Source organism: Eubalaena glacialis, chromosome 14, assembly GCF_028564815.1.
Source record: "Eubalaena glacialis isolate mEubGla1 chromosome 14, mEubGla1.1.hap2.+ XY, whole genome shotgun sequence".
In the NCBI taxonomy this organism is placed as follows: domain Eukaryota; kingdom Metazoa; phylum Chordata; class Mammalia; order Artiodactyla; family Balaenidae; genus Eubalaena; species Eubalaena glacialis.
The window spans coordinates 8072231-8093724 of record NC_083729.1 but is presented as its reverse complement, the minus strand read 5'-3'; the positions used below and the strand labels follow the sequence as shown (position 1 = coordinate 8093724).

At 45.7% G+C, this 21494-nt stretch overlaps 1 protein-coding gene across 2 annotated transcripts; it reads right to left on the bottom strand.

The window, feature by feature from the left end:
• Positions 1 to 3099: 3099 nt before the first annotated feature.
• SLC66A3 (solute carrier family 66 member 3) lies at positions 3100 to 14604 on the bottom strand. Of its 2 annotated transcripts, none has more exons than XM_061211131.1 (7): positions 14347 to 14604; positions 11708 to 11790; positions 11563 to 11632; positions 10449 to 10491; positions 6630 to 6750; positions 5852 to 5893; positions 3100 to 4144 (listed from the first exon to the last, which is right to left on the bottom strand). In XM_061211131.1, the coding sequence occupies exons 1-7, from the start codon at positions 14487 to 14489 to the stop codon at positions 4053 to 4055; spliced, it is 594 nt and encodes a 197-aa protein (XP_061067114.1). In that variant the 5' UTR covers positions 14490 to 14604; the 3' UTR covers positions 3100 to 4052. The 2 variants fall into 2 exon arrangements, with proteins under 2 accessions (XP_061067114.1, XP_061067113.1); XM_061211130.1 differs by lacking the exon at positions 10449 to 10491 and adding an exon at positions 9015 to 9072.
• Positions 14605 to 21494: the final 6890 nt, after the last annotated feature.

Genomic DNA, 21494 nt, shown 5'->3' with positions numbered 1-21494 from the left:
GGCAATATTTCAGTATTGGATTAAGAAAACTGGTGACTGGGAAGAAGTTGCCTCAAAGGCACTTAACTTGATTTTTATTTTTTTAAATGCTGTTAAAGTTACAGTTTATGCAGGACTATTCCTGCTTTATTTCTCATTATCCCAGAAAAGTGTATGTTTTATACTGCTACAGTGTACATCAATAAGAATCAAGTTAAAAAAAATTATGTAGTCTTTTATCAGTCTTTCTTTATATACATACACATACACAGAGTTTGGTGTGATATTGAAATACATCATCTAATATTTCTATGAAGGAAGTAGACATTTTTCATTGATTCCTTCTGGGGTCAGTGTAGGGTGTTTAAAGAGTTAGATTCCCAATTATAGATACTATTGTGGAAATTGAAGAGTGGCCTTTGGCTACTGATGTATTGAAACTGAATCTTGTTATTACATTATCCAGGCTGCACTCTTTCATGCTGTCTGTGCTAAAACTAGATATGCATGCCATTTCCCTTGCAGGTATGTTCTGGTTTGGGGGCACAGCTCTTTCTTTTTTTTTTTTTTTAAGTAAGATTAAAAAATGAAAAATATATAAAATTTATATAGAATAAATATTTCCATTCATTAGACTTGTTAAAAGGAGACTGAATTAATATTTTATATAAAGATTTTGTTACACTATGGGAGGCTCTATCATATTATTCTGAATTGGAGAGTATATATATATATATATATTTTTAATAAACTTTATTAAGGTGAAATAATTTGAAGTTTACACATGAGTAATTGAAATATTTGAGTAAAAACGGCAAAAGTTTAAATTTTGAATGCTGTATATATTAAAGAATATGGAGAATCATGGTGTGATGCAACTATACGAGGAAAATTAATGTGAAGTTTTTTTGGGGGGAAAAAGATATCCTAAGAGGCGAAAAAAATCTCTCCATGAAGAGTCTTCACATTATATGGTTTGACATAAGGATTTATAAGGTTGTTTGTTCAACTAATGGAAATGTGCTTAATAAAAAATTCTGACCTTGGGTAAGGATTTGCTTTATACCCTGTTGCTGGTTTCATGTACATACATGAGTGCATACACCCATCCAAATGCTCTCTTCCCAACACTCATTAAATATGACATTGACTTGGTTTCACAGCCTGATTTTGTGCCAGCTTCTCTTTTTCTTGAGGCTCCAAAACTTCCAAGATAAATTTAAGACCAAAAGTTGCTTATTTCGTCACACCTTGATTTCTCCTAGAGCCATAAATACCTCCTTTTGAGAACTAAGAAGTAGTGAATACTGGGATTTTCTTAGTTGGATTTTTTTACTTTTGTGGGAATAGTGAGACAAAGTAGAAGGAAAACTGATGCCAGGATTACTGTTGAGGATTACTGTATAGTGCATTTTTGAAAAGTATTAATTAAAAAAATGCTATCTAGAAGCAACATTTTAAAAAATCTGAAAGTTTAAAATGCTCTGGAGCTAACTAAAGGATAAGTATACTAATAAATCTAAAATAAAGGTTAGTGTTTTTAAAACTAACCTATGCTAGAGTTACACCATTCTGGCTCTGAAGGAGCTCCTTTATCCCAGTTTATGTGCAGATCCTCAAGAAGAAATACTCTAGGTTGCCAAACCACAATTTAAGAAGTTATGCTGCTGCTGTTAATCTATTCTTACAGGATTTGGGTGGTAAAATAGAGAAACTTGGACACTATATTACCTTATTGAAACATACTTTAAATAACATGTTTTAAAAATCCGATGAAAGCAAGTCACTTCTGAGTTTCTCGGTCTCTGTTGACACTGCTACTGACTCACCGCTCCTCCCCTGGGATAAGATGTCAGTTTCCCTATATTGTGAAGATACCGTAGCTGGTTTGTAAAGCACTTTGAAGATAAGCGCTGTGTGACAGTGCTGAATATTATGCTTGGGGGGCCTCTCCTTGATTCCCTTCCCCATAATAGTTGTGTTTGGAATTGTAATAAGTTATGAACTGCATGGTTTAGATAATCATGAATATTTGATCAGCTGTCCCTTGAACAAAAATCATACCCCCCTGATATTTTTTAATTTTGTTGCATCTTTGTAGTAATGTAATTGTATTTTATGCCTGCTTTTTATATTAAAAAATTAAATAAAAGAAATTAAGACATAAGCATTTTCATACTTTTCCTGTGAAATAGTCCTGGAATGCTGCAACCTTCTAAAATTTATCCCCCAAAATTACCTACCCTGAAAGATGGGTATAGCAAAGAAGCCTCAACTAAGGTTACCGACTTGGGAATCTTCAGCCCTATCGTTTAATCCATGGAGAATACAAAGTCGAATTTCAACTAGGCGTTTGTGTCTGACTTAATGTCAGTATTTTAAGGGGCATGCAAACTTGAGAATCTCACTTGAGTGTCGAGGATAAGGAGAAGAGGCAGGGAGCCTGTTTTGTTAGGAATACTGTGCTGACAGGTGGTTTTCTAGAAAGCACTTTTTTGGGGTCTTTTCTAGGATACTTGCTAACTATCTGATCTGGCACAGGTTATTCAGTCTGGGCTTCAGTGTTTTCATCTGTAAAATGGAGATTGTTTACTTATAGGATTGTTGCGGGATTAAGTATGATGATGTGTATAGAGTATCGGGTAGCTCTAATGTTTGTTCCTTTCCCTCCCAAAGGGGAGAAATGGAGAACTCTTCACCTAGGATAGTATATTTTCTTCAAGGAGTTGCTTTAAGCATTGATAAAGTATATCTAAATAAAATATGTTGGACTAAAAATTACATAATTTATACTAATGGTCAGATTATAACTGCATATGAGAAAAGACTCATTTGGATTTTTTTTAAATGATAACTGTGATTTTTAAAACTACAGAGTGATTTATTATTTACTTTTAGATGCCATGTTTCTCTTCCTGCTGGTCCCAAGCAGTAGTTCTAAAAGAATTAACCACAGTTTATATTTTTTAAAACTGCACTTTACATAACCTAAAACTAATCACATTTAAACAATTGAGTTTTAAGACTCAGAGGAGTTCAAAATAAAGTTTATTTTACATAGGAAACAAACATTTTCTAGTAAGCATCATTTACTTACTGCATATAATAGAATAATGCCATTCAATTATTAGGGGAAAGAGAGTTCTTAAAATGTTAGAGTTGATAAGCTTTTACAGGAAAACAGTGTACAGTAATCTTAACATCATGTTCAGAGTATGATACTGTAATGAGAATAAAATCCATAAGAACTTGGTAGACCCCAGCAATACCCTGCACTGCATATACTTTCAATAGGCAAAACCTGGTCGAGGTCAGCTGTATTTTGTACCAAATTCCAGTAATGGTATTGTGTAGGTGTGATCCTTTTAAAAACGGCAGCATTGTGCTTGAATCAGAAAGTATATTGGGATTGCCTCTTCATGAGTAGAGACTGCAGGTACCTTTTGTTACAAATTACTTGAAGGCACAGTATGAAGTTAAAGGATTACTTTGGTATATGAATTCAAGCCAGTTACATTTTTGCTTGCCTTCATATCCTTGCTGTAACCTAAGGAGGTATTACACGGTAATATGATACAATAAGGCCATCCCGTTATGTCTATATTACAATTAAACATTAGTCCCAGAAAGTGAACTCTGGTAATTTATTACAATTCCACTTGAGCAAAATCCCACTCCATTCATGTTCGTCTGTGTTGCGGAGAGGATTTATTTTTTAAAAGATTGTGAAAGCTGAGAAGTAGATGTAGTTAGCTCTTTGGAGGGAACTTGATCATGACTTCAAGAATAAGGGTCAACGCTGTCTCCTCAAAATGGGCTTCTTGGGAGGTTTCCATCAATCACCAGCCTTATCAGAACTGCAGATGTTTGAGCCCTACCTTAACCTAATGAAGTGGGGACAGGGATTGTAAAAATCGATGTTTTTAAACAAGCGTTTAAGCGGGCTCTTCCAAGTCTAAAATACCTTTGGCACAGTTGGCTAAATTTATAAAAGACCTGGTTTAGCAATGAGCTTTTTTTTCCTTTGGTTCAGTTATTCAAAATCCATTTTGTGTGTGGGAATAATATATCCATCATTCAGATTTCACATCGGTCTTGCGGTAGCGAAGTATTGTAGCTGCTACCCATATATTTAAGGCCAGCATGATCACAAAACGTGTAAGAACTGAAATCAGTCAAAAAGAAGTATGTGTTAAAAAATACTGTTTTCACATAAAACAAAATCACCACCTCTAAGGAGAAGCCCAGCCCCCCGCCCCCCGCCAAATGAAACAGAACTATGGATCATGTGGACTTTTGAACAAATTTGGTTCCAAATATTTCTGGAAAAATGATCTTCCTATCATGACTACCTTTGGTCACTTGGCCTGATTTCATGAATAATTTCATCCTAAATGCTTAATTTGGAGAAATCTGACTCTGGTTGGTAAATACTACAACTTTTTAAAACCCCGTTACTCATTTTTTAAGTCTTGAGGATGGTGGTGTCTCAGAACATTCCATGTTAATTAAGCAAAGGTGGTACACCGCACTCAGTTAAGGTAATTGTGAAAAACTAGCCCAAACGTCAAAGCATGTTTTATATTGAGGTAACCATGAAAATGTGGCTCTTTGTTAAAAAGAAAAAAATAACCTTAGTGACTTGACAAACACTCTCCTGATAAATAAGGTTTATGAGATTTAATGTATCTTTGGGGTTGTAAAACACTTTTAAGATAGCTAAACTGTTTTTAAAAGATTATTCTCAGATATATTGATCACTTTCAGGAACAGCTGTCACCTTAGATACAGAACAAATCACAATTAACATGAGGTTTGTTTTGTTGTTTAATTATGGTTTGACTCTCCTTTCCAAGCAGAGAATTCTTGAAGTCCTGTAGGGAAGACTCAGGTCTCTCTTTTCCCTTCCCCACTTGACCCAAGTTTATGCTTTGGCCAGAACACTTTTACTCCTTCTCTCAGAGCTGATGGAAAGCATTTGAACCAAAGATAAAAGCCTCCGGGAAGGGACTAGCAAATGCATCATTCTGTTCCGTAGCGATATTTCTCAGACAATGATTAGCTTATTTAAAAGGTCTACACACCAGGGACATATTTCTAGTCTCCATAGAATGGGTGACACCACCTGTTTTAATCATTTTTCCAAAAATTTATATGCTTAATTTGGGAGTTGAAAACTCAACCTAAAGAATTAATGAAATTCTCTTTAGGTTAACCCAGGTATATTTTATTTTCTCCTCCATCACAGTATTCCTTTAAAAAGAACAGAACAAGGACATGGAGTCGAATGATTACATCACTCCCTTTCCTGCTGCTCATGGGCAATTCTCTGAGGCTCTGGACCATCCGGCCCCTACCACCTCCTTCCCTCTCATTAGGCTCGCCCCCGTGCTCTCACGCCAGCCCTACTGGTGCTCTCTCCATCCTCTTTGCTCATGACCTCCACACATGCTGCTCCTTGTAACAGTCTCTTCCCTCCTCCCGATCTCTCTCTTCTTCAAATTAATCTCCCCAGCTCCCTCCAACTAGGTCAGGTTCCCATGTCAGGTGCTCATCCTGTCCTACTCTTTCAAAAAATGTTTCACAATATTTTTCAATAGTTAATTGTGTGATGACTTCACTGTTCATTTCCACTGCTGGTGTGGAAGCTTCACGAAGATAGGAATCTACTATCTTGTGCATATTCTATCCCAGGTACAGCAAGTAGATGCTTAATACTATACATGGTGACTGATGAGGACCAGGAATATATTGTCGCTGGCCTCCAGTGGGGCTAAGTGGCTCCGTTAAACCCTAAGACAATTTACAAGTGAAGGAGGCACAGATGGCATAAAATTCAAAAAGGAAGGGGGCAGAAAAATATTTTGCTTACTTGTAAGATCACTGGTGGTCATTAAAGTTGTCATTATTCTTGCTGTAAAAGCAAAATTTCAGCAATAAATATCAACTTCTCAGACATTTTGGTATTTAGCTAATATCTTTCCATTTTAAATGCAGGAATATATGCTAACTGTTCTTGAAAGATTTGGGTAGAAGAGAACCCTCGATGGAGAAACTGGTCCTTTAAGATATAGACAAAACATGAAGAAGTATAATTCAAATATCTAAAACTAGTAAATCTAATTAATGTAATAGCTCTGAATTTTTTAAATGTTCCTACCTAAATATAGCATATATTCATTTTAGGTAGTTCCTGCAAGAATCCAAATGAACAGTGGAAATTCTAAAGTTGAGACCAAACACTATGGCTCCAGAAAAACTCCACTGCTGCAAATTATATTCATTCGCAAAAGGCAATGTATGATTCTCATCTCTTTAATCTGTTACATCATAAACATTCACATTTTTAAAACAAGCTAGTGGATTCAATACAACCAAACTCATGATGCTTTTCAAACAACAAGAGAGGACTGTTAATATTAGGCCAGAGTTTTGGAGAAAAGTGTGCTTTCACTTTTTTTTAGCAACTTGCAGAAAATGGAGAGTGGTGTGCATTAAATCAGCCTTGTAAATATGGATACACAGGAGGGTCTATCTGAATAGTTACTTGCAAAGGATTTAAGCTCAAGGGTCTATGACATACCGCACTCCTCTGGGTAGACACCCCACGCCGACCAAGGACACCCCACCAATTAGAGGCTTGTTCTTACCCGCACAGGTATATGAAGCGAGGCTCCACGTGAGAGCACTCACGGCTCCTGAGTCCCTGCTTTTCCACAGGTACTGGAGCTGTGCAAACTTACTGGCTGCACTGATGAAAGTACATAAATTCTGTTTGAAGATAAAACAGGAGAAAGTTAGGAGTTCCTTAGTTTCACCAGAAACTAGATACACCAGATACTTAAAGCATTCTTTTTCTTTCTGGCTGCGTCGTGTGGCTTGCGGAAAAGCACTGAGTCCTAACCACTGGACCACCAGGGAATCCCCTGAAATCGCTTTTGAAGCCAAATTTTCATGTCAAGTAATAACCAACTTGTACAAGGACAAAACCCAAGTTTCCTGATAAAGAATGGACGCAGCAGTGGGACATTTATGTATAACCCACCAATTCCACTGCTTAGTGAGTAACTGATGGGCAGCAGGTAGTTGGAAGCTGAGAGTAAGAAAGAATCTGCAATGGCTGCAAAGGCTTATCTGTCCCCACCTGCCAATAACAAATAGATGTATAGATATTATGGTGTTTTTAGAACCTGGGGGGAACCATGCTGAGTTGCACTGACAGACTCATCAACTCAAAGCAGCAAGCTGGAGCGCTTTGGCTCTGAGTTTCTGGCTGTTCTGATGAGCCACGTGGTGAGGCTCCTGCCCTCTGGTCCCCAGCAAGGTAAGAGTATAGCACCCTCCACCCTAAGCCGGGCCCAGGCTGCCGTTCACCAGGCTTTACATCAGCTGAAACACCCCGTCAACTGGTTTCCAGGAGAAAACGCCATCTTTAGAATCATGAAGTGGTCTTGTTTGGGGGCATAACCAAGGCCTGCACAATCTTACGATACACATTCAACTGCAGATTATTAGGTTTTCCCATAACACAGAGTCTAGTAGAGAACAGGACGGGAGAGGAGCAGCGTGCTCAGGCTGTTGCGCCGGTCATTTTTAAGTACTTGAATCATATCTTTGTGAATGAACTAAGAGGAGGTGACTTATCAATTTATCTAACCACGAAAGCACAGTGTAGGACTTCCGTGGAAACCATCTGTCGGTCTGAAATGGGACTCGCTCTTGAAAGCCATAGAACTGTAAACCTTCTATAACTTGGCTTTTTCATGAATTCAAACAGCATCCTTCCCCTACAGGATCCTAGGGTTTGCTGCCCCGTGGGAGCTCTGAAACCCAAGCGCTTTCTCCTCTCTGGGGCTCCAGGACCCTCAAGCCAGCCACCCTGTGCCGAGGCCCCAGTGGCTGCTGTCGAGTTGGCACCCAGGAAACACGTGTTGTGGACAGTCCCTGCTTGACAAGGGAAAACGGAAACTACAGTTTATGAACTATTAGAGCATCACCGTGTGGTCAGAATAGAGCATTTGCTGAGAAGGGAACAGAAGAAACAGAAAAACCCGAAGCCTTCGGCCTCTGGACCTGACTCCTGACGAGCCTGTAGCAGCATGTTCCCGGGATGATGTTCCTGGGGGTGAAGGGACACCACCCCCCAAACAACCAGACCTGCACCCACGTGACCACAGTGGCAGCTCCAAAGAGCCTAGAGATGCCCTATTTGTAGGGTGGCCAGATTTAGCAAACATACAGGACACCCAGTTAAATTTGAATTTCAAATCAACGACAAACACTTTTTTAGCACAAGTTTGTCCCACGGAATATTTGGGACATAATTATACTAAAGAATTCTTCGTTGTCAGCGTGGTAACCCTACTAATCTGCTTTCCGTATGTCATAAGGTTGAGAGCGAAGTCCACTTTCCAACTAGATGCTGGAGGGAGAATGGGTGGAAGTTCAGGAGTCTGGGTGTGGCAGGCGGTGACCACAATTAGTTCTGCTCCTTCTTTTCCCACTGGGTGGAAAAGTTCACGTCAGCCACCGTTTGATCTGTGGTCAAATGCTTCCTGACCCACTGCCAGAAGCCTATTCTCACAGCAGGGAATTTCTGGCCCTTAACCAAGGAAGGAAAAAGAGTATAGGGCTTACCCTTTTCCAAGGAAGAAAAAAAACAGTGTTTGGGGGGGGGCAAAGTTAGAAAAATAATGAGTACGTGGCCCATATGTAATTATTAACCTGATAGTAACCTGAAACTCTTTTAATTTATGCTCAGTTCTTCATTCTACTACTACCTACCCGATCCCAATCCGGTTCTCTAGGGCCCCAAAAAAGGGAAGTAAAAAAATTGTGCCACACATTTAAGTGAGAATAATGTTTTTAATATTTGGATAGCACTGGGCTTTCATCCCACTATCCTTTGGTACAGCTGAAAAATGAGCAGGTTGAACATTTGATCTGTAAAGTTTTTTGCAGGGCAGGTGGCGTGGAGAGAAGAGGTAGACAGACTGCTGTGAACACACTTTCTTCTCCAGGGGCGATTTACTCACCATGGCCAGATCTATGATCCACTTCTGCAGGGTGAGGATGAACCAAGCAGACACATAGCTTACCACGTGCTAAGGGACACAGCAGTGGCTCGGCCGGCAGCTCCACTCCCCTCCCAACCCCGTGCGTGTGGAAACAAACCGAGGCCAGAGAGGTTACACACCTAAGCTAAGAGTGGAACTGGGAACAACAGCTCTGCTAGACCTCGTCAGATTCGGAAAAGACAAAAATGATCCAAGTGAACACCTTCTAGGAGTTCAAAAGCACAGACGCAGATTCTGGAAGAAAATTACAAAGAACCCTGTGTTCTTGGACCGATCCTAGGGCTGGGAACGTCCCAGATGATTTTAACTGCCGGTTTAACTCCTGACCATGCAGACCTCTCCAACGTAATGTCAACAGTGAAGCACTTAGGTTCAAATGATAAAGCAGGCGTCTTCTGCAAAACTGGTGTCACGTGAAGCTGTTTACTGATTTCCTCTTTCCCACTAACTCCAGTGTAAAAATGACGCGGCTGGGGTGAGCAATGCTAGGAGATGGGAGGAATGATAATGGCTTTTCATCAAGCTCAGTGATGCTGCAGGAAGAGAGCCCGGCTAGAGAAGCAGAAGCAAACATAGGGAGGTGGTGGCCAGGCCAGGGAGGGCACAGCCAGGAGCCTCTGCTGTGAGCTTGGGCAAGCCATTTTCCTTCTCTGGGCCTTGGTTTGCTTATCTGCAAAATGGACTTAACATTCCTTGCCCTATCTACCTCCTCAAGGCTTTGTGGCACATCGTAGGGACCCAACAGGCAGCTGTGATTATAATTAATAACATTATTTAAATGAAGAGATTGAAACAGACAATGCCCTGTGCTCAAAGTCAGTAGAACTAGACACTAGTCAACACCAGAAAGGCAGCCTGAATCTAGGTGGATGGAATCTTGCTTTTTGAACACTCTCTAATTCAAGTCTTAAACTAATGTTGCCCAATTTTGTACCATTGCACCTCATTCCATTCTTTCCAACTATACATTTTATAAAACTTCAGCAGTAGTACCAGCAATTGAGATCCTAGAGATTTGTAGGGTGGCCAGATTGAGCAAATAAAAATACAGGACACCAAGTTAAATTTGAATTGCAGATCAACAACAAATACTTTTTTAGCATAAGTATGTCCTGTGTAATATCTGGGACATACTATTACTTTAAAAAAAAATGCATTGTTAATATGGCTGCCCTGCTTATCGGCTCTCTGTAAGTCACAACTGGCAGAAGGAGGTCATAAAACATCTTGCTGATACTACAGAGTTGCCATCAGTACCTAAGTTTTCTAATCTACAGCCTCACCATTTGCACAAAGATAAGCTGTTGCATTTTATTTAAAAAGTAAATCACACAATGCTTTTCATTTCTTCAAAGTACTGTTTTCAAAAACCTTTAACCAGCTGGGGCTGACCTTGAAGTGTTGAGGGGCAGTAGAGCCACACGATCCCTCTTTTCTTGCAGAGGGAAACTGAGTCAGGGGGCTTACAACTCCATTGAACAGCAGAGGGTCAGGACTCAGTCCGCACCCAGCTCCCCTCTGCAGACAGGCTTTTAGCACGAGAGCCACCACGACCCTGCCACCTCCTCAGCTTGTCCTGTGCTCCTGGTATTTTCGTTCTGGAAACAACCCTAAAAGGTAGGCATTATGATCCCTCTTCACAGATGGGGCAACTGCAGCTTAGAGGCCAGTGCCCAAGGCCACCCAGATGGCAGTGGCACTGGGAGTTCCCACCACTCCACACCCACCTCCTCACATGCTCAGCGCAGACGGGGCCTGGCTGTCCCCTCCCTCTTTCCTCCACCCTGAAGACATATAAATAAACAGCTCAGATCATTTCACAGATGTGGCAGGATTAACTGACTGCCATTTAAAAGGCTTTCTTGGCCTTTTAAGGAAAGTGAAGTTCAACAAGAGAATAAAAGAGTTTTTACAAGGAGAGTGAAGATGGAAGGCTGGCCCTCGTTCACAGAAGACGCTGAGTGATGTGAGCAGGGATAGGTCTGTGTGACTGACCAGAATCCATGGAGACCTTCCTAATGTCTTGACTTTCACTTTGAACCAGCCATCAGGAGCCCAGACCCACCAACAGGCAGTAAGAAGCCAAGCTGACCAGGTGTGTTAGTGGCAGCGTGTTACACGCCAGACATGCTCGTTATTACATGGGGACATTTTTGGGGAAGGAAGAAATATCTCCTTTCCCCTAAAGAATACATTTGGACAATGTCGCTCTTAGCAGGAGTGCTTCTGCAGCTCAGCAGTGAGGTACTAAGTCTACCTGGTGGGTCAGGGCACCATGGGGCTCCCTGGTCTCAGAGGGGTGGCCCTTGGGCAGGGACTGTTCTAGAGCATCTCTAGGCTGTGGAGATATTTGCTCACATGGAATCTTGCATTAGGGATTTTTTTTTTTTTTTTTTTTAGTTTAACCAAAAGAATACATATCTGGTAAAGGACCCTGCTTAATAACATCCTGTTAGCAAGGAACACCCCCAGTTCCATCTCGGATTCTCAGATGCTGAAAGGATACAGGACGATGTATGGCGCTGCCCGTTTCACATGCCCCTTGAAATGGAAGACACACAGCAGGAGGATGAGATCTGGAAAAGAAAAGTTCCGAGTGAGAGGGAGGAGGGGCCCCGAGGGCCGACGCTGGGCACAGGGGCGTCGGTTACCTTGTGCGATGAGGATGGGGTACTCCAGGTAGGTCAGCAGTGGGTACTCGTAGTAACACTGGTACCGGAGAAAGACCAGGAACCTGGGGAGAGGGAGGGTGCATCTGAGCTCGGACCAACCTGACCCACAGCCGGGAGGCCTGGCCGCCACCCAGGAGCACAGGTTCGTTTGCAAAACCCTAGAACTGGTGGCGGGAGTCTGCAAATGTCAAGGAGGGAGGTACAGAATAAGAAGGGTGAAATATCAATTTTTAATCATCTCCCCGATTTCCGAAGCTGGGCACTGGTGTCTGTCAAGTCCCTTGGATGGTCAGTTACAGACAAATTTTATGAATTTTACAGAACCACTGACCAGGATGAGAAGAGACAGGGCTTTCTGGACCCGGGCCTGCCTCTGTCTCTGAGGCTGGGCTCTTTCGAGGCCCCAGGGAGATCCCTCAGAAGGTCGCACCCAAGAAGCCACACAGGCTGAGAAAGATATCTGAGGGGGGCCGAGAGCCATCCCTGGGTGGGGTTCCTGGGCAGGGCTTCTAAGTGACTGAGCACGTAGGGCCCAGCAGCGAGCTGGGGAGGCCACGTTTTGAAGACGAAGGACATCCCTAGATGAGCCTGGTGGCCTCCCAGAGTGCTGCCCAGGCTGGCGGTGGGGACAGAAGGGACAACTCTTTAGTTCCTCAAGAAAATTCAAGCTCTGGAGAGGCTTCGGCTTGGAGGGGTGGGAGACACAGACCCCAGAGTCCCACTCCTCTCAGAAGAAGAGGCCCCAGCTTCCTGCCTTCCCAGCTCACACCCTGGCCAGCCAACTCCCTCAGAATCGAAATGCCCTCACTGTCCCCTCAGGGTCTGTCTCCGTCCCCGCACCCAGGCTGTGAGGACCCCTCAGGCCTCCTGCTCCCCCAGGGTGAGCCAGAACCTCCACAGACCATGTGGACTTAATGGCTCACACCTTCCAAGCCAGGACGTGGTGTTAACAAAGTCCCACGCCCTCACCCAGGCGGCACTCTGGGTGACCCCAGCCAGCGCTTGCCCCTCCACTGCCTGCTGAGCCACCTTCCCGAGGCTGCCAGGCCTGGTCCCGCAGGCATCACCTGCTGAGTGTGGAGACCTAAGTGGAGTGCAGACTCCAGGGCTAGGGTGCTGGGCTCACAATTCCCGGCTGTTACTAACCTCTGGGGCCTCGGCTTCCCCATCTGTGAAATGGGGACAACATGCGCTGTATCTGCACACACGGATGCTTTAAACATGTTACCTAAGGTCATGTCTTCTGCCTCTTTCTCTGGCCTCACTGCTTCCAGTTCAGCCTCCAGGCTTCTGATCACAAGCCCCCTGCCTGGAGGGCCCCTTTCTCTACGTGGCTACCTCCTCTCCTGCCTGAGGACGCCAAGGTGGCTCCCCTCCTGGGGTGCAGATCAGGGCCTCCCCTGCCCCGAATGGGGAACTTCTCCTCCTAGTAATTATCTGTTTTCCTCAGAGAACTGGGGTCGCTCTGAGGCAGGATGTGCTTCCCCAAGGGGCCTGTGGCTCAAATACATCCTACGGTTGGCCCCTCAGATGGGGCTGTCCCAGGCGGGACCCCGCAGGTCCAAGGGTGGCCCCTCACCCCTTGTGCCCTGGAGGTCTCCTGTTTCTCCCTCTCTCCCCCCTGCCTTCCTTCTGGCCCGGGAAACCGGGGTCCTCAAGCCCGGGAAACCGGGGTCCACTGCCCCTCCGAGGAGTGCTTCCGCTGAGGACCGGCCCTCAGAGACGCCCGAGGGTAACTGGGGTCCCCGGGCTGTCGAGGAGCAAAGGGGAGGGGGCCCGGCCTTGCAGGGCGAGGAGCTAGACTGCTGGGTTCACGTCTTCCCCACCAAGTCTTACAACTCTGCTTTTCACCGTTCAGGTCTTTACTTTATTATTACTTTGCTTATTTAGAAGCGTACTTTTTAATTTTTTTTAAATTGAGGTATATTTGACATACAAGATTATATTAGTTTCAGGTGTACAACATAATGATTCAATATTTGTACATATTGTGAAATGATCACCACAGTAAGTCTAGTTAACATCCGTCACGTTCAGGTTTTTAAATACTGTATCAGGGCACCCATTCCCGATTTTGATAGAAAAACCGGCTCTTGGAGAGTCTCGGCTCCCGCTTTTCAAGCGCCAGTTAAAGCCCAAGTCCCGGTCAAGTCCTCCTCTCCCTCCAAAAAGCTCTACATTCTCTGACACCCCGCGCCCCCCGCCCCCAAAGGTGTAACTTTTAAAAGCCAGAGGGTCCAACCCCTCATTTTACAAGCGAGGAAACCGAGACCCGAGAACGGAGGGGGGGATGGTGGGGGGTGGCTTTAGGGAGGATGCAGATGAGAGAGCCTCGACGTGCAAGCGGCCTTGCTCAAAGCTGGATGGTTAGTTTTGTCACTAATGGTTGGAGTGATGATTTCCTTGAGTGTCGGTTTCCTCATCTGTAAAATGGGCGTGCGCCGTCTTTCGTTACCGCGCAAGGCTGGGGGAAGCAGCAAATTCGGAGAGGAAGTGAGCGGCCCGGGCAGGCGCTACTCCCGGCGGCCCGCGCTTTCGGCTCCGCTTCCCCCGCCCCTACTGTATTAGAGTCGAGGGTCTCCCGGGCTCCCGTCGGCTCCAGATCGCCCCGGCCTTACCCAGCCAGCTCCAGAAGTAGGCTCGGGAGGCTGATGCCCCGCGCGCTGCGCGCCCCCAGCACGGCGAAGATCTGCGGCAGCTTGAGCGTCGCGCACACGCCCAGCACGCTCCAGTTGCAGAACCACAGCAGCCGCGTCTCCATGGCGCCAGCGGGGCTGGGACTCCGGGATTCAGCGGATCCGGCCGCCGCGCGAAGGGGGGCCGCTCAGCACTCGGCCGCCGGGCTTGCCCGGTCCTTCCGCCTTCCCTTGTCCCCTCCCCGGGCCGCCCAGTCGGGGTCCGCCCCTCCGCCCCGATCTCCGCCCCGAACCCCGCCCAGGGTCCCCTCTCCCGCCCCTTTGTCCGCTCGGTGCCTGTCTCGCCCCGACGCCTCCCCAGGTCCGCCCCGTCCCCGCAGTCGCTCCGCCCCTCCCCGCTGGCCCGGCCCATCCCCGGGAGCGCTGCGCCTGGAGCCGCCCCTCACGGGTCCTGACGGTCGGGGTCCGCTCCTCTCCCTCCCAGTCGTCCGTCCCCGACCTCGCCCCGACCCCTCCCCGGGCCCTCTCCCTCCGCCCCGGGGTCCGCCTCTTGCCCGAGAGGCAGGTCAACGCTGGCCTTTGCGTGATCTGACCGCTGCTGATTCACTTTTCCGTGTTAAACCAACTCGTGCAGTTCTGAGCCTGCGGGCGACGTCTCCCGCTTTCCCACGGGTTGGATGGGCAGAAATTGAACCGCAGGAGGGCAAAGGGGCACCCCTCACGGGGGAATGGGCCATTTTGTTGGGATTTTTCACTCCTGAAAAGTGTTTTCCTTTCTTTTTCTCACTAAGCATTTCAGAGGTAAAAACTTAAAACGACCCAACTTAGTTTCTGTGCGTCCTCCTCGATTTACAGACGGAGAAACAGTCCTTGCGGGACCGCGCTTTCCTCCAGCCGAGAGTGGGGACGTGTCCTCCCCAAGGGCAGGAGGCATCCTTCCTGAGGGCTTGGTCCTTAACCCCGAAGACTCCCCTCCAGAGACTTGCACTTAAGAGTGAAATTTTTTCTTAAGGAGGTAAAAATAGATTTCTATTGACAAAAGAAGGTAACTTAGCGGGGCTGGGGATGCATTTTCAGGCTCAAAATGGTATAGGTACTGAGTCAAGGTTACAACGAAACAGAAAAGTCACAAAAATGCAATGCCAGAAACCACTGTAAAGAAAAAAATGCTGCCTGCCGTTCCAGTTCTATAGGATCAAGCCTGTTAGCCACTGCACTTGCCCACCACCAGTGTGCCCTGAGGGGAATTCAGGATGGAGAAAACCAGGAAGCATTCTGTGCGTTAGATTTACTGACCTTTTAGCTAGTTAAGATGCATGTTTAAGGAAAAACGTCTAATGACCCCAGATTCTTGCATCTTCCTGTACAGAGAAAAGCCCTAAAATCATTAACTTGAGACATCTGTTCTTTGTGCTTAGCAGTCATCTTGTGATGCTTGACTACATGTTTTTCCCAGCAAAAAAGTTCATATATATCCTGGCTCTCCCTTATCTCTTCTGAGCAGTTCCTTAGAGCTATCTGAGAAGTTGTCTCCCAGGCTATGGTCCTTAATAAGGTCCCCAAATAAAACTTAACTCACGTCTCTTTTTGAATTATGGTTTTCTCAGAGTATATGCCCAGTAGTGGGATTGCTGTGTCATATGGTAATTCTATTTTTAGTTTTTTAAGGAACCTCCATACTGTTCTCCATAGTGGTTGCATCATTTTGCATTCCCACCAACAGTGCAGGAGGGTTCCCTTTTCACCACACACTCTCCCCCAGCATTTACTGTTTCTAGATTTTTCGATAATGGCCATTCTGACTGGTGTGAGGTGATACCTCCTTGTAGTTTTGATTTGCATTTCTCTAATAATTAGTGATGTTGAGCATCTTTTCATGTGCCTCTTGGCCATCTGTATGTCATCTCTGGTGAAATGCCTATTTAGGTCTTCTGCCTATTTTTGGATTGGGTTGTTTGTTTTTTTGATATTGAGATGAACCTAGTGGCAGGGCAGGAATAAAGACATAGACATAGAGAATGGACTTGAGGACATGGGGAGGGGGAAGGGTAAGCTGGGATGAAGTGAGAGAGTGGCATGGACATATGTACACTACCAAATGTAAAATAGACAGCTAGTGGGAAGCAGCCGCATAGCACAGGGAGATCAGCTCTGTGCTTTGTGACCACCTAGAGGGGTGGGATAGGGAGGGTGGGAGGGAGGCTCAAGAGGGAGGGGATATGGGGATATATGTATGCATATGGCTGATTCACTTTGTTGTACAACAGAAACTAACACAGTATTGTGAAGCAATTATACTCCAATAAAGATCTATTTTAAAAAATAAAATCATTTCAAAAACCAAGCAAAAAAAAAACTTAACTCACAACTTTTACCGTGTATGTTTTTCTTTCAGTGGACACCATGATTGCTGGTTTTGTGCTGTGAACCTCAGCAGGGCATTTGAGGCTTTCCCTCTCTCTGCCCCACCTTCCGTCCCTGATCCTCCAGCCCGCACTTGGCTGTCATCCCCACCCGCTGGGAAAACCCAGAAGGTATTGAGTTCTTTCTCCATGGCTAAGGGAGAATGGGATGCATTAGAAAGAAATCTTTCAGAGGAAAACAAAGAGTGTGTGTGTCGGTGGGTCTAGTCCTTGTCTTCTAGAGATCCTGAAATATTTACAGGTGAAATAATATGTCTGGAACTTGCTTCAAAATATAGGGGTTTTGGGTGGTAGGGTGGGGATGTAGATGAAACGAGAAGAGCCGTGAGCTGATAATTTTTGAAGTTGGTGATGGGTGTATGGGGAATTATTATACTAGACTCTCTACTTCTGCATAGGTTTGATATGTTCCATATTAAAAAGTTTAAAAACAAAAGAGAGGATGTGCATGAAGTGCTGTGACTCTGAATGTGCGGATTCTGAGCTCCAGAAAGTTGAGGGAGCCCGAGTTCCGGGACTAGATCTAGTCCTGGTGTAACTGATCTGGGTTCGGGGACTCCTGAAGCAATAGAAATCAATAAGAAGCCAGACGAGAAATTCAGGCGAGGCTTTACTGGGACATGGGTCCCAGCAGATTGGTGGGTCGAACCAGAAGGGTGGCTTAGGTGGTCTGCCCACCCCCTTGGTGGTGCCGTGTGCAGGGGTCATGCGTGAAACCCTGCTTTTGCCCCCAGCACCTCAGAAGTGGCAGTTGAATTTTGGCCTTTTTGTATCTTATTGTTCATACTCTGCCCCAACTGCACAAGCATGCAGTTATTTTTGGTCCCTTATAGTGCCTTTGTATTTTGTTGCTCAAGGAGACGTTTGTCCAGGTGCAAGCTCTCCAGTAAAGGGTCCCAGGTCCCACCCTGTCTCACTGGGACTGGATGTGCTTATTGCTCTTGAGATGACCTTGCTTTTGCCCTCTCAGGAGACTCTTTGTGTGTGTGTGTGTGTGTGTGTGTGTATTATATTTGTCTGCTTGGGCTGCCTTAACAAAATACCACAGACTGGGTGAGTTAAACAACAGGAATTTATTTTCTCACAGTTCTGGAGGCTGGAAGTCCCAGATCAAGGTGCCAGCAGGATTGGTTTCTGATGAGATCTGTCTCCTTGGCTTGTAGACGGCTGTCTTCTCGCTGTGGCCTCATGTGGCCTTTCCTCTGTGTGTACATCCCTGGTGTCTCTCTCTCTTCTTATAAGGACACCCATCCTATTGGATTAGGGCTCCACACTTATGACCTCACTTAACCTTAATTACCTCTTTAAAGGCCTTGTCTCCAAATTTTATCACATTGTGGGTTAAGGCTTCAACATGTGAGTTTTGGGGGAACACAATTCAGTCCACAATAGACATATATATATATGTTCATATGCACTCTGTACATACCCACATACCCACATACATTTATATATATATAAAATGCACACTGAGCTGAGAAGCACTGGCTAGAGCACTGAGGATGGAGACTGCCCTCCCTGTAGGACTCCGTCATAAACATTGATTCCTTGGCCAAACTTCCGCTACGTGCGTAACGGACCCAGTGACTTCAAAATGCCACTCCCTGACATCCATTTTTTTTTCGAATATTTGAATTTTATTTTATTTATTTTTTTATACAGCAGGTTCTTATTAGTTATCCATTTTATACACATCGGTGTCTACATGTCAATCCCAATCTCCCAATTCATCCCTCCATCACCTCCCCCCACTTTCCCACCTTGGTGTCCATACGTTTGTTCTCTACATCTGTGCCTCTGTATTACTCAGCCCTAAAAAGGAACGAAATTGGGTCATTTGTAGAGACGTGGATGGATCTAGAGACTGTCATAAAGAGTGAAGTAAGTCAGAAAGAGAAAAACAAATATGGTATATTAACGCATATATGTGGAACCTAGAAAAATGGTACAGATGGACCGGTCTGCAGGCCTGACATCCATTTAAAGTGCAGCTCACCTTCAAAGACAGCCCAGTGACTCAGTGCAGGAGCGGCTTCCTTCCGGTTGGCTGCATGGAAGACCCTGTTGCACCAGCTTATAAAATCAAGTAACCTTGAGAGCAGCCCACCCCGCCCTCACCACAGCCTTTGGGAACGAACGAGTCAACATCACTCTTCTTCGAGCCACAGATTCGCGTGCCTGGGAGCTCACTCTCTGTGGCAAATTCAAAATGAGTCCCATGAGCCACCCAGACAGAGTCCCGGGAGATAACAGAATGTTCTGGAACTTTGAGGGGTCCAGAAGGGGTCTCTGCCGAGAAGAGTGTGTCAGTGAGGGTTCGACTACAGACTACAGAATCTTCCTCCTTAGGCAGCTAATCATATTTGGAGGCGCTAAACGGAGTGCGGGATCACTGGAAGGACGAGGTGCAGGTGTGAGGAAGAGTCCCTCAGGCACAGCTTCCAGAACCTCCTGCCAGCCTTCCCCTTTGGGAACCATAAGTTTGTTTTCTATGTCTGTGAGTCTGTCTCTGTTTTGTAAATAAGTTCATTTGTACTAGTTTTTAGATTCCACATATAAGTCATGTCATATAGTATTTGTCTTTCTCTGTCTTGACTTAATTCACTTAGTATGATCATGTCTAGGTCCATCCATGTTGCTGCAAATGGCATTATTTCATTCTTTTTTATGGCCAAGTAGTATTCCGTCATATATATATGCATGCGACATCTCCTTTATCCATTCATCTGCCAACGGACACTTAGGTTCCTTCTTTGTGTTGGCTATTATAAATAGTGCTGCTATGAACACTGGGGTGCATTTATGTTTTCGAATTAGAGTTTTCATCTTTTCCGGATATATGCCCAGGAGTAGGGCTGCTGGATCATATGGCAACTCTATTTTTAGTTTTTTGAGGAACCTCCACACTGTTTTCCACAGTGGCTGCACCAATTTACATTCCTACCAGCAGTGTAGGAGGGTTCCCTTTTCTCCACACCCTCTCCAGCATTTATCATTTGTAGACTTTTTGATGATGACCATTCTGACTGGTGTGAGGTGATACCTCATTGTAGTTTTGGTTTGCGTTTCTCTAATAATTAGAAATGTTGAGCATCTTTTCATGTGCTTTTTGGCCATCTGTATGTCTCCTTTGGAGAAATGTCTATTTAGGTCTTCTGTCCATTTTTTCGATTGGGTTGTTTGTTGTTTTGCTATTGAGTTGTATGAGCTGTTTGTACATTTTGGAAATTAAGCCCTTGTCAGTTGCATCATTTGCAAATATTTTCTCCCAATCAGCAGGCTGTCTTGTTGTTTTGTTTATGGTTTCCTTTGCCGGGCAAAAGCTTATAAGTTTGATTAGATCCCATTTGTTTATTTTGAAGCAAAGAGCTTTCTTACAAGCATCAGAGGCTTATCAACAGCAGCAGTGACAACTATAAATGTGGCTAGAATCTGCTGAGCGCCTGCTGTGTGCTAGGTGTTTGACTTTCGTTAAGTTGTTCCACTTATGGTTGAAGCAAGGAGGCTGTTCCCATGTCGAGGTGGTCCCGGCTGGGAGCTCCCAGTCCTGCCACACGGCTGTGGCTCCTTCTCCCCCCCGCCCCGTCTTGGACTCTGTTTATCTTGTTGCCCCAGGACCAGCCGTAGGAGAGCTGCTTCAGCCTGGGGCCCAGCCCTACCCTGCTGTTCTGGGAGTGCTGGCTGCCTGAGGGATGTCTCTGAAACCGGGGACGGGACGTGGGCTGTAGGACTTGGGTGTCGCGTACACCTCTACTGTCCCCCCAGCATGGCCCTCACAGGCTGTATGATCTTGGGCAAGCCCTTGACTCTCCTTGGCTTCAGTTTCTTCATTTTAAAATGGGGGAAACTATACCCACCTCATAAGGTTATTGAGAGATACACAGTTGCTGCTCAAAATATGGTAGTTCCCTACCATGTGCAAACTAGCAAAACGTTTTGGGGATTTGTGGGCACTGGCTTTGCTCCTGAAGCAGTGGGGGAGAGTGGCCCGAGGTGGAGTCAGGTGTGGGCCCCGTAGGAAGGTGTGCGGGTCCCAGCCCCCATGTCCCAGCTGGGACATCCCACTAGCACGATGGCTGATCTTCAGGGCCTCTCTGTATCCTCAGGAAGGTGGGGAGTGCTAGGATGTGGGGGGGGGGGTTCTTCAGTGCACACCCACTGGGATATCTCTGCAGCCCATAATAAGTGTCCTCATCTGAAAGAAACGCTGCCTCTTCCCCTCTACCCGGTTACATGGACACAGCCTGTCACATGAACCTGACCCCATTCCCAGGGCCACAGCTGACTGGAGCAGGGCAGCTCCCTGACTGAAGTAGGCCTGGAAATACCTTCCCAGGGACCTTGGCATCAAGCACTGACTGACTCCGTTCTCACCCGTCGGGGCCTGGGGGGCCTGGGGGGCGCCAGCAGGGCTCCTGCCCACCGCGGGGCCACCCCGGGCAGCGGAGGAGACAAAGGCTGGCGGCCTGGTTGAAGGCTGTTGGCACCCAGCTGATGTGGTTCCCTGGAGCCCAGGGGTGGGGTGGCTTCCCATTGGTGCAGGGGTGTGTGTGTGTGTGTGTGTGTGTGTGTGACCTCTCCCACGCCTCACCTCCCTCCTAACCCCAGGACAGCCTGTGCAGGCGTTCTCACCTCCCCCCGGACCGGAGCTCAGAGTGGCTGATGGGACCAGACCCTCCAGGCTGGAGAGAGCATTCGAGCCCTGCT